The sequence below is a fragment of the Dromaius novaehollandiae genome, unplaced genomic scaffold (genome assembly GCF_036370855.1).
Source record: "Dromaius novaehollandiae isolate bDroNov1 unplaced genomic scaffold, bDroNov1.hap1 HAP1_SCAFFOLD_27, whole genome shotgun sequence".
Lineage (NCBI taxonomy): Eukaryota > Metazoa > Chordata > Aves > Casuariiformes > Dromaiidae > Dromaius > Dromaius novaehollandiae.
This window is the reverse complement of record NW_026991415.1, coordinates 5,284,213-5,297,339: the sequence shown is the minus strand read 5'-3', so window position 1 is coordinate 5,297,339 and position 13,127 is coordinate 5,284,213. Positions and strand designations below refer to the sequence as shown.

Here is a 13,127-nt window from a genome sequence, read left to right as displayed (position 1 = left end):
TCCCACTGCATCTCAGTTATTCCAACCTTGTTTCAGTCCTGTGACAGCTTGTGCATCTCCATCTGCTCCACTCTGTGCCCCAGCCTGCATGCACTTGTGTGTCTTTGGGTTGAAGAGCCTCAGCTGTGGCACAGGGAACAGATTTGTACTAGTGAAACCTGTTACCAAGAGCCAAGGACACCGTGTGTGCAATGGCCCCACTTCAGAGCACAGACATGCTGGCATAGATAGCAGGTGGCAATGCAATGGTGAAAGGAGGTTCCCACTGAAAGAGCAAACCATGCGGTGCCCAAGGCCAGGGAGAAACAGAGCTGGGCTGTGCAGGAATGGCAGGAGAGGGGTTTGCTGCCTGAGCTGACTCTGTAGCACCCTGGGTCCTGTGGCAGAGGTGAACTGATCTCCAGGAAGGAAAAGAGCCACTGAAGAAGTCTCTGGCCCTGGGCAGCCTGTGATTTGGCCACTCTGAGGTCGTCATTAGCCCAGTTCCTGGTCATATCATCTGGGGGTGAGAAGAGGTTCAGGAGGAGGAAAGCTAGAAGGTTTTAGGGGTTCAGAGACTAGAGCGGAGACCTTGGTGTGACGTGTCTCTCCCATTTATGCAGCACGCCTGGCTGTAGATGGGATGGACTTGGCCTAAAGGCAGTGGTGGGATCCAGTTGTTTGAGCACTGGTAGGAAATCTGAGATGCCCTGGGGCACTTGCCCAGCAAGCACTCCAAAGGGGCATGGTTTTCCTGTAGCTCCCATGGTGTATCTGCTAGAAACACGTGGTTGTGCTGGACACCCCAGGCACCCGACATGGCCCTGCAGGCCTATTGCTATGTCACTGAAACAAGTGCCTGCACTGGATGGCATCAACTGTTTGCAATGTTGGGATCTGCATGTGTCTCAGCTTCTTAGTGAGTGGAGCTCTGGTAGCAGTGGACATCTATTACCATTTCAGTGGCCAAGGCAATTCCCTGCTTAGCCCCCAACTCATGCTCTAGAAGGATGTAGGTCTCACACTTGCTCCATCAGAGCAAGCAGACACTGGCACATGCCTTGGACCACCTCTGTCTCTTCCAATGTCACCAGGTGATTGTGTGTGAGCAGCTGACTCCCACCCTCCATCTCCAGGGATTATAATGGGAGCTTAGACCAAGATATTGCATGCAGACATCCATGCTATGCTCAGTTCTGCCTGGGCAAGGGGAATTCCACCTTCAGTGTGTTTTTTGTGGAGCTCACGGCAAGGATCTGAATCCTGCGCCACCCCAGGGCCTGCTAAAGCATCCTGAGAAGCCCAGACTGACTCATCTGAAACAATACCTAAAAAATGGGAAAACAAGCTCTGCTTTTGTCCCCATCTAGGTGTCCTGCCTAGTAAAGACATGGGGATAGGGGCTTCCTGAGTGGGACATTTCCACCTCTTGCGAATAACCATGCTCTGATGAAACAAAGTGCAATGCTGGAATCACTCTCTCTACACTGTTTAGAGAGGGAGCACCAGTGATTATTTTGGTTTACCTCAGTGAACATTTCCCAGGAGGAGGGAGCACAAGGGACAGAGAAATTTGTATCTTCAGCTGGGCCTCTGCTCCTGAGTGGGGCCAGGCTCCTGGGATGGAGGGAGCTCATGGCAACCTGGCAGCACTGCCCAGACACAGCTGTGTGCAGGAGCAGCTCCTCCGCAAGGAGCAGCAGGGCTGCGGGCACTGCCTGCTGCTGCTGACATGAGCTGAGAGAAGGCAGAGAGAAGTGGAAGGCAGTGTGGAGTGGGAGGACAGAGGAGAGCTGCTTGTGGGAGGAATCTTCACAGCCCTTGACACGGTAAGTCTCTGTCTGCAGAGCAATACTACTGGGGTTCCTGGCAAGGTCTTGAAACCTGTCCAGTCACACAACTGCATTTTTAAGGATCACTCTCCCAGTTTCTCCATTGCAGGGGAGGGGGACATCCTTTAGAGCAGGGATTCCATGCCACACCATCACAGGGAAAGGGCATCCTGTTATCTTCTCGCAGGGATGCTGCAGGGTTGTGAAGCTGGGGTGTGCACACAGGTCTGCATGGGCTGTAATTCACAGCTGTGTCCCTGCACCCCAGGGTGCTGTGTGCCTGGAGCAGTGACTCTGCTGCCTGCAAGGGCCAGCCCTCAGCCTGCCCAGGGAGCTCCCCACGGCACTGAGGGAGAAGCTGTGGGTGGGAGGAGAGACCTTTGTCAGGGCAGGTCCTGTCAAGAGGGAGCTGTGTGGGTCAGGACTGCTCCAAGCTCCGGCTCACTCCCAGGACATTTCTGGAGGGGCCTTTCCAAAAGGAAGGTCAAGGTAGGGGATACATGAAAGGGAAGGAGCTGTCATGAGTCTGTGCTTTCAGTTTGATTCTCCTTGGGTGGGGTGAAATTGGATTGGACCTGTCAGGTTTAGACAGCGGTGTGGGAGGCACTCAGCAAATGCCTCCATCCACCCTGAAGCCTACACACAGAGCCAGCAGCACCTTTCCAGCCTCACCAAGGTTTGTCTCCCCTGCTCTGGAGCACCTGCAACCACGGAGGTGCCCTGGGCAGTGTCCTGTCCCCAGGAGGTTTCTGCAGGGCAGAGCTGAGCACCCAGCGGGTGGGATGGGGTCTGTGAGCACTGACAGGGGAGAGACGTGGGGACAGAGAAACAGCTGCCCGCAGGGACAGCTCCAGGCAGCAGAGTCATGGTCAGAGTGTGAGAGGAAACCCTCAGCTCCAGCACCTCCTCTCCTCTGCCAGCCAGCACAGCCCTCTGCTCTCAAGGCTGTGGGGTCCAGGGCAGGAGTCGTTTCCTCGGCAGCTGGACATGCAGGAGAGGAGACACTGCTGAGTGCCCCTCTGTGCCTGCCTGTCCCTGCCTCCCTGGGCACAAATGTCATGGTATTGCCCCATGTTTCCCACCTGCCCCTGCTGCCGTTGTCCTTCCCCTTGGACTCTCTGGGCAGGGGGGTTTCTCATGCAGTTCAGACAACACTGACCCTGCAGGTCCTGCCATGCAGACGTGTCCTTGACAGTGAGGTGCCCAAGTGCCCCTCTAGCCTGTGGGGCTCTGGGCAGTGCAGTGTGGGGAGCTGGGAATGTGCCAACTCTCTTGTCAGGACACCCCATCCTTAGGACATTCTGCCGTTTGCCTGGGGTGTCTGGCTGGGCTGCAGCTGCCCTCCAGAAGGGCCCAGATCTCCCACTGCAGCTGCATGTTATCTGGGTGCCCCAGGGAGAAGCCACCTACACACTGAGGCCATGGAAATGCTGCTGGGAGGCTGGATGTGGGCAGCTGGAAGGAGCCCAAGGTGTTGCTGGCTAGAAGGGGAGGGCTGAGACCTGCCTCCCACACGCTCAGAAAGAGTGCTGATGGGCACTTTGGAAGTGGATTCCTCTGCTCTCCACAGTATCATTTCTTTTTTGGGTAATACGAGTGCAACTGTCCTCCACCTCCGAGGTGTGAGAACAGGGCAGCTGGGAACACGGCAGATGGCCAGGCCAGCTCTCCTGCCTCTGCACTAAAGCTGGAGTGAATGCTTTTCGCTCTCTGGAATCACAGCTGGTCCCTTTGAGTTCAGCAGCAAAGCTGAGGATTTCTACCTCTAAGAATTCTCTTCTGGTACAACAGGGTCAGCTAAAGAAAACACAATAAGCCTTAAAACTATTCATGAACCGACATTATTTGGAACTGGGAGTGAAGATACTGACATCCCTTTAACATTACGAGTGTATGAAATCTGACTGGAACTGGGAATATAAATCTTAGTCCCCCCTGTTCCCATGTAGACACTCCTGTCGGTCAGGGCTGACTCCTCTGGAGCCCATTGGCCCCCTGCTCCTCACAGCAAACTCAGCCAGCATAAAGCAGAGCTCAAGCCATCGAGCTCAAGGACGGTGTTGCTGAGATGGGGAGAAGTAATGTGTGTGTGTTTGGGAGGGATTTAGGACAAAGCTTTGCTCAGATAAGTCTGTCCTAACTTGTCAATGTCCCTTCTTTCTTGGAAAATCCTCCTGTGCCCTGAAGGAGCCTATGTCCAACAGCAGCTCCCTCAACGAGTTCCTCCTCTGGGCATTTGCGAACACACAAGAGCTGCAGCCCTTGCACTTCTCGCTCTTCCTGGGCATCTACCTGGCTGCCCTCCTGGGCAACGGCCTCATCATCACAGCTGTAGCCTGCGACCACCGCCTCCACACCCCCATGTACTTCTTCCTCCTCAACCTCTCCCTCCTTGACCTTGGCTCCATCTCCATCACTGTCCCCAAATCCATGGCCAATTCCCTGAGGGACACCAGGGCCATTTGCTACTCAGCATGTGCTGCCCAGGTCTTTTTCTTTGTCTTTTTCATATTGGCAGAGTATTCTCTCCTCACTGTCATGGCCTATGACCGCTTTGTGGCCATCTGCAGACCCCTGCACTACGGGACCATCATGGGCAGCAGAGCTTGTGTCAAAATGGCAGCAGCTGCCTGGGCCAGTGGTTTTCTCTGTGCTCTTCTGCACACTGGGAACACATTTTCAATACCACTCTGCCAAGGCAACACAGTGGACCAGTTCTTCTGTGAAATCCCCCAGATCCTCAAGCTCTCCTGCTCAGACTCCTACCTCAGGGAATTGGGGCTTCTTGTGGTTACTGCCTGTTTAATGTTTGGGTGTTTCATTTTCATTGTGGTGTCCTACGTGCAGATCTTCACTGCTGTGCTGAGGATCCCCTCTGAGCAGGGCCGGCACAAAGCCTTTTCCATGTGCCTCCCTCACCTGGCCGTGGTCTCCCTGTTTGTCATCACTGCAATGTTTGCCTACCTGAAGCCCCCCTCCCTCTCCTCCCCAGCTCTGGATCTGGTGGTGGCTGTTCTGTACGCGGTGGTGCCTCCAGCAGTGAACCCCCTCATCTACAGCATGAGGAACAAGGAGCTCAAGGATGCCCTAAGGAAACTTGTTCAATGAGTCCAGTGTCAGCATCAATAACCGTCCCATGTGCATATGCTCCTTGTTTCCACGTGATTTAGCATCATTGCTATGTGTTGTTCATGTCTTTCTGGCTTGCTTGTTTTTTCTTGGTTACATTTTTGTAAAAAAAAAACCTTTGCTTTGTGCCACTTGTCCTCAGGAATCTCTCATTGGTATCTGACCCAGGGACAGTGTTGAGGCAGGAAGCCAGGCTTCCCCCTTCACCAGCAGAGGTGGGGGAACCTCAGAGCCTGCTAGTCTGAGCTCCCCCAGATGCCCTGAGGGCAACGAGGAGAGTTTTCCTTTGCAGTGTCTCTTTTGGCACTGACACTAAGGGAGCTCAGGGGCACAGAGTCAGGCTCAGATGAGAGCAGGTGGGGTGAGACCATGGGTCCCGTGTCCATTAGGAGAGCTCAGCTCCCCTGGCCACAGTCAGGGTGTGATCTCACACCCCTCTCCTGTGAGGGTGGCAGCCGGCTGTCACTGCAGGCTGGTCCCTTCCCTCTACAGAGCTCCAACACTCAAAGCAGAGGGGGAGGGGAGAGGAGCAGAATTGACACAGCCTGTGGGAAAAGACTCTCCGCTCCTCAGGACCATCCACACACTGCCACAACAGGGATTTCCTTGCTTCAGTCTTTGCGTGGGGGCTGCAGCTTTCTTGGAGACACATCCAGCAAGAGCAGCAGGACTTTCTCTTTTCAGGGCCTTTCCAAGTCTGACCTTTCTTCCAAAGGTGGAGTCAAAAATACACCCAAAGAAATTGCACCACAAAAGCGCCTGCTGCTCGGCTTGTGAACTCCATGGGATCTGGGGGACGAGCTCAGAGTCTCTGTGTGATCTGTTAGGGACTGAGGGCTGGATCCAGGTTTCATCTGTCGATGACCAGCACCAGTGGAGCTAGTGAATGGTCTCTGAATTGCCTGCCCGGGGCTGTCCCACAGGTGACAGTGCTGATGAGAGATGCCCATCCTTCTGGAGGGCGATCTGAGCCCCCAGCAGAGCTCAGGGGATCTCCAGGGACAGCGTGTGCCTCGGGGTGGGCAGTGAGTGGAGCCTTACAAAATGAGGGATGATCCACAGTGGAGTAACCAGAAGGTAAAGCACTAAATCCAGGGATGCATGGGGTAACGAGGGCTCTGCAATCCCCGGAGAGGCAGTGGGGACCCAGGAGTCCCAGGGAAGGGGCACTGGAGAGTGATTCCTGCACCCTCAGTGAAACACCACAGGCTGGAGCTGGTGCCCACCCAAACGCATCTCCTGCCATTTCAAGTGCCCTGGGGTCACTCTGAGCACCATCCATGAGCACAGAGAGGTGCCAGCAGTATCAGTGGTGGTGATCCCTGTCCAGCTGGGTCTGCTTCCTGCCCCAACCAGCATGGCCCATGGCCCCACAGCAAGGCAGCTCCATGTGGGAAGCGGAGCCGAGGGCTGAGGGTGCTGGTGAGGCAGGCAGGGCAGGGACCCACTGATGAGAGGTGCCATCCTGCAGAGCCTGGACAAGAGGAGCAGAGCAAGTCTGGGGATGGTACCCGGGGTCAGGCATAGTCCAATGATGGCCAGATGGGACTGCAGGGCTCCAACCAGCCCTGCTTTGCACACAGGGTTGTACTGGAGACCTCCAGAGGTCCCTTCCCACCAAAACTCCTCTGTGAAGCCATGAATTCTCAGCCTCTGCTCTGGCATGGCTGGCACAGGGATGAGAGCACCTGGGGCAGAGCAGAATGAGCTCAGCTGGGGGAGTGTCTGGGAGAAGATCCAAAGGTCCCTGGCTCAGCCCTGTGGTTTCAAAAACTCCCTCACACACCCTGAGAGGCTCCATCTGCCTCTTCCACCCTCCCTGTGCTCCCCTCCTGCCAGCCAAAGTGGAGTCCAGCATCACCGGGGGACTCCCTTCCACACAGGGAGGAGAGAGAGAGGGCCTTCACCAGCCCCAAGCTGACGTTTTCACCCCTGACCTTGACAGTTGTGTGTGCCTGGATCTGCCCACTTGCCTTCACCAGAGTCATGGCTGCACTGAAGCCCATGAAAATCCCAGTGCTCCTATCCTTGAATGGGCATCCACCCTGAACCTGGAGCCTGGCTGGCTATAGAGGCATCCCCCATCCAGTGTCCCGGCCGTGCAGCCAAGGGCAGGGGTCTTTCCTCTAATTTCCCTGCTCCTCCCCTGCTCCTGGCACTGCTGTTGCTGTGCCCATGTCAAACCCTCTTGCCGGCAGACTTCCCTGGGCCTGAGGCAGCTCCAGCTCCCTCCAGGGCTTCTCTGGAGCCTTTCAGGAATGGGCTGAGGTGGGGCTGGCACCAGAGATCTCTGACATGAAAAGGGCTGGGTTATTATTAAATGACTATTAAATGATCCCCCAGAGCCTGGGGGACCTGAGCACCTGGCCTCTGCCCAGCCTGTGCTGTGCCCCACTCGGGGGTCAGCAGACAGCCATGCTCTGGGATCTGTCACGGCCTGGTGCAGAATAGAGGCCCTGCAAGGCTGGCCTTTTCCCCTCCATTGGGATACGGAGACCTGCAGGAGGATGGAGCTGGCCATGGACCACCCCACAGCTGGGATGAGCAGCCAGTGCTGCAAAGGGGTGATGTGAGGGGCTGCTCTGGGACGATGGCCCTGGGGCAGCTTCCCCAGTGTGTCCATGCAACAGAGGGAACAACCTGGGCTCTTCTCTCCTGCACCTGCCATGTCCTGCTGCCTTTCCCAGCAGACCTGCATTTGCCTGCAAGCACATGGCTCTGTGCTCCCACACTGCCGTTCACACGCAGGAGCTGCCTGCTGGCATTTTTCCTCTCCCAGGCCCTTTCCAGACCAGACCAGACCCTCCCCAGCTCTCCCCACCTCCCCTGCCCTCCCCCCAGCCCACCCAGCACAGCAGACCAGGCTGGAGTGGCCCCACAGCAGTGCCCACCGCAGGGGGCTGCAGAGCTCTGGGCACTCACCCCACAGCCCCAGCCCCTCTGCAGGCCACAGCAGCTGCTGGGGGGCAGAGAGGGGTGTCAGCCTCCCCATCAGCCCCCGGGCTAGGGACCAGCAATGGCACAAGGCAATGGAGGCCAGGCACTCCAGGTCTCCACTGCTCTCATGACCAGAGATCCTTCACCCTGGCTGCCTGCAGCCCCTCCGGCAACTCCTGCGGCCCCAGGGATTGAGCAGCCTGCCCACTCCAGGCACATGCTGGCCCTGGAGATCCTCTGTGCTCCCTGGGTGGCTTCATATCCCCTTCCAGCAGGAATGGCATCTGTCACCAGCCCTGTAATATGTGGGACAGTCCCCGGCAGAGACCTCTTGACCACTCAGCCCCTCCAGGGGCACTGGCCACCCGCAAGGGACAGCTGAATCCAGCCCTCCTTCCCTAACACACCACTCTACGAGCTGATGCCCCTTAGCCCATGCAAAACCCAGGCACAGCAACAGGGCCTTTTTGGGTGCAATTCCCTGAGCACATTCTTGGCTCCAGATGGGAAGAAGAGCCCATCGTTTAGGCAGAGTACTGAGAAAATCCCCTTTTATTACAGAGAAGCTGCATGAGTGGTCAGCTCTGACACAGTGAGGGGCAGATTTACAGAAGGCCTCCGGGTCAGACAGATGGGGTTTGTGTCTCTGGAGAAGTGGGATGCATTCAAACATTTGTGCACAAACATGAGTAACACAGATAGAATGTGCAAAACAAAAGAGCTGCCTGAGATAAACTGGAATTGACTTGTGAAGAGAGGTGGGCAGCTTATTGCTGCTGAAATAGTACCAGTTGAATCAGTTTCTTCAGGGCATCCTTGAGCTCCTTGTTCCTCATGCTGTAGATGAGGGGGTTCACTGCTGGAGGCACCACCGAGTACAGAACAGCCACCACCAGGTCCAGAGCTGGCGAGGAGAGGGAGGGGGGCTTCAGGTAAGAAAACAGGCCAGTGCTGACAAACAGGGAGACCACAGCCAGGTGCGGGAGGCACATGGAAAAGGCTTTGTGGCGGCCCTGCTCAGAGGGGATCCTCAGCACAGCAGTGAAGATCTGCACGTAGGACACCACAATGAAAACGAAACACCCAAAGAATAAACAGGCACTAACCACAAGAAGGCCAAGTTCCCTGAGGTAGGAGTCTGAGCAGGAGAGCTTGAGGATTTGGGGAACTTCACAGAAGAACTGGTCCACTGTGTTGCCTTGGCAGAGTGGTATTGAAAATGTGTTCCCAGTGTGCAGGAGAGCATAGAGAAAACCACTGGCCCAGGCAGCTGCTGCCATTTGGACACAAGCTCTGCTGCCCATGAGGGTCCCATAGTGCAGGGGTCTGCAGATGGCAACGTAGCGGTCATAGGCCATGACAGTGAGGAGATAATACTCTCCTCCAAAGAGGAAGAAAAACAGGAAGACCTGGGCAGCACATCCTGAGTAGGAAATGGCCCTGATGTTCCACAGGGAATTGGCCATGGATTTGGGGACCATGGCGGAGATAGAGCCGAGGTCGAGGAGGGAGAGGTTGAGGAGGAAGAAGTACATGGGGGTGTGGAGGCGGTGGTTGCAAGCTATGGCTGTGATGATGAGGCTGTCGCCCAGGAGGGCAGCCAGGTAGATGCCCAGGAAGAGCGAGAAGTGCAAGAGCTGCAGCTCCCGTGTGTCTGCAAACCCCAAGAGGAGGAATTCATTGAAGGAGCTGCTGTTGGGCATTTGCTCCCACTTGGCTCTGGGGGAAAAGGCAGAGACAAGTTACAGCAGTCTTCTCTGAACCAAAACCATTCCATTTGTAACAGAAATCCTCACATTTTCTCTGTACCTTACATTCATTCAGCGCTCTGTCTGGAGCTGTGGTTCATGCTGACTGAACATGACATGCAGTATGGCGGCCTCTGCCCATGTTCTCCAGAGGAGTCAGTTTTGCTCTGCTAGAGGATGGAAATGGAGATGTCAGTCAGCCCCACATATTTGGTGGGATACCAGAAAATGATTGCCATGACATACAGAAAGGGGACTTGGTCCAGGGACACAGTGGGAATATTCTCTATTTACCAGAATGAGAGATGAATACAGTTCTCATGCCAGCTCTCTCTGAAAGAGAAGACCCTTGAGAGGGATTCATCTCTCCCAACCTTGCTCTCATGAACAGAGGTGTCTATATCTGAATCAGTCACACCAAATCCTGCTCAAGCAATGGAGAGAAAGAGGTGAGTGAAGGGGGGGCTGACCTGACCCTTTCTAGATGCCTCTGTCCCAATGAGATAGATCCTCTCCTCAGGTCTATTTACCATCTGTGCTCCAGGCACTGTAGTGGGAATGGGAAGTGACTAGCTCTGATGCACACATCCTGCAGCTGATTATGTCCACCTCTTATGTGGAAGAGCTGTTCCACTTTTAGACACCTCTTTTTTTACAAAAAATGACCTGCAGCAGAGATCTAGTCATAGATGGATTTAGTTTTTAGATGCCTCCCTCTCACCATGGAAGCATTCTTTGAGAGGGCAGAAATCTTTGGCAATTTGATTGCTCTCAGCATGAGCCCTTGTGCATCGCAAGGGGGAAAAAAGGGCTTGCTATGACTTTGTACAGAGTCCCGGGATGTGGTCTGTCAAGGAGTCTTGCCCCTTACTCACCTGTGCTTGCACCTCTCTCAACCGAAGGACAATCACACTCAGACGTTCCTCTCAGAAAGCAACTGGACTGAGCTGAGAGGGGAGGGCTTCAGGGTTTAAGAGAAGAGTTCCAATTTCTTCTCTCTCCGGCCAGACATGGAGACAGTGATGAAGAGCATGGTAAGGTCAGCTCATTCCCCAGCCCCACAGGGTCCCTTTTCTGTAGTCTCACAGGTTTCAAGGAGTCTGGGGACAGCTCACTCCCATGCAGACCCTGCTGTTCCCCAACTTGCAGTGTTGGTGTCTGAACTGCAGCCAAAACCCCCACAACCCCAGAGGGCCCAAGAGAGAAACGGGAGCAGCATGGACAGGAGGGGAAACAAAGAGCAACATTATGATCCTGCTGCCAAGGGAGGCAAGGAGACACAGACAGACAGGCACTTGGGAAAGCTTTAACCTTGCCCCGCTGGACATGCCCCCTTGCAGATGGCCACATTTGTTGGGCAGGACAACATGGGCCTGTGGCAGGAGAGAGGCTCCTCACCTCTGGCAGAGGTCTGGCTGCAGAGGAGGGGGCTCATGCCCTGGACCCCATGACTGTCAGGGCAGAGGCTCTGCTGGGTGGGAGAGGAAACATGGGGAGCTTGCTCCGAGGAAGCTATCTGCAGTGGAGGGACACACCATGACTTGCCCAAATCCATTCTCCCAGGATGATTCTGTTAGCAGCTCCCTCTTATTCCCTGCCCAACTCTGCTGCCTGGAGCTGTCCCTGCTGGCAGCTTTTTCTCTGTCCTAACGTCTTTTCCCAGACCCTGTTCCACCCTCTGTGTGCTCAGTTCTGCCCTACAGAAACCTCCCGGGACAGGGCACTGGCTGGGGGCATTGCTGTGCTCAAATGTCCTAAGGAGCACGTCACATAAACCCTGATAATGCCATAAAGGTGATGACAATGCTGTTTGTAGGCTGGGTGAGGATGAAGGGACTTTTTCTGTTTTTTCACAGACCTACTGATCTCTGAGAGTGAAGGTTTAGGGGTCCCAGTTCTTTGTCAAAGCAGAAAACTCTTTCCTTTTGTCTCCTTGCAAAAATGAGGGAACTGAAAGCACACACCCTAAAAGGGAAGCTGCTTCCCTTTCAAGGAACCCTTGCCCTGAGCTCCCTCTTGAAAAGTCCCCTCAGGAATGTGCTCAAGGTAAGCTGGAGCTGTGAGCAGCCCTGACCCACGCAGCACCCTCTTGATGGGAGAATGAACCTGCCCTGCCGGGGGTCTCTCCTCCAACCCAGAGCTTCTCCCCACAGCACTGTCAGCTGCTCCCCGGGCAGGCTGAGTGCTGACCCTCGCAGGCGGCACAGTCACTGCCTTGGCCACACAGCACCCAGGGGCAGAGGACACTGCTCTGAATTACAGCCCAGGGCAGACCTGGGTGCACACCCAGGCTTCACAGCCCTGCAGCCACCCCTGGAAGAAGGTAGCAGGATCCCCTGTCCCTGTGACAGTGCAGCAGGGAATTCCTGCTCTGCAGCATCCCCCCCTCCTCCTATGCACTGGAGGAACTGGGAGAGCAATTCAGGGGATGGGCTGGGTTTAGAAGACCCCTCCTGGAACCTCAATAATATTGTTCTACACTCAGAGACTTACCGTGTCGGGGGCTGTGAAGATTTCTCACACAAGGAGCTCTCCTCTGTCCTCCCGCTCCACACTGCCTTCCACTTCTCTCTGCCTTCTCTCAGCTCATGTCAGCAGCAGCAGGCAGTGCCCGCAGCCCTGCTGCTCTTGGCAGAGGAGCTGCTCCTGCACACCGCTGTGTCTGGGCAGTGCTGCCAGGTTGCCATGAGCTCCCTCTGTCCCAGGAGCCTGACCCTCTCTGTCCCTTGTGCTCCCTCCTCCTGGGAAATGTTCACTCAGGTAGACTAAAATAATCACCTATTGTCCTTTTCTAAAGAGTGGAGAGAAACTGATTCCAACATTGCAACTTATTTCATCAGAGGCTGACTATCCATGATAGGTGGAAATGACCAACTCTGGAAGCCCCTATTCCCATCTCTTCACTAGGCAGGACACCTCGATGGGGACAAGGAGGGAGCTTGTGGACACATGGTTCAGGTTTTCATTCATATGAATCAATCTGGGCATTCATGCTTGTTTGGAAGCCCCTGGGCTGCAGTGGGATTGAGATCCCTCCCATGAACTCCACAAATACACAGGTGCTGAGATTCTCCTTCCCAAGTTGAAGTGTGCACAACAGAGAGGTCTGCATGGGAGCTCCTTTTCTACACTCCCATTGCAATCACTGTCGGGAGAGGGCGGGAGTCAGTTAGCTGGTGACACCTGGTGACATCTGAAACAACAGAGGTGGTCCCAGGCATGTGCAGTGTCTGCTTGCTGTGATAGAACAACTGGAAGACCCGCATCCTTCGGGAGCATCAGGTGGGGGCCAGGTGGGGAATTTCCTTGGCCATCTGAAATGACCCCAGATGCCTACTACAACTAGAGCCACACTCACTGTGAAGCTGAGACACAAGCAGATTCCAATGTTACAAGCAGGTAACGTAATTCAGTGCAGACGCTTAATTTAATGACATAGAAAGAGGCCAGCAGGGCTATGTCGGATGCCCGAGGGCTCCAGCAAACCACACGTCTCTAGCAC

The 13,127-nt window shown here is 55.1% G+C and overlaps 2 protein-coding genes across 2 annotated transcripts; one reads left to right on the top strand and one right to left on the bottom strand.

Moving 5' to 3' along the window:
- Nucleotides 1-4,349: 4,349 nt before the first annotated feature.
- LOC135326349 (olfactory receptor 14J1-like) lies at nt 4,350-4,919 on the top strand. Its single transcript, XM_064504230.1, has one exon. The coding sequence runs from the start codon at nt 4,350-4,352 to the stop codon at nt 4,917-4,919; it is 570 nt and encodes a 189-aa protein (XP_064360300.1).
- A 3,797-nt stretch (nt 4,920-8,716) lies between these two features.
- On the bottom strand, nt 8,717-9,235 carry LOC135326411 (olfactory receptor 14A16-like; the record flags this gene model as incomplete). Its single annotated transcript, XM_064504298.1, has 1 exon — nt 8,717-9,235. A coding segment is annotated over exon 1 (519 nt), but the record flags the coding sequence as incomplete, so codon positions are not given.
- Nucleotides 9,236-13,127: the final 3,892 nt, after the last annotated feature.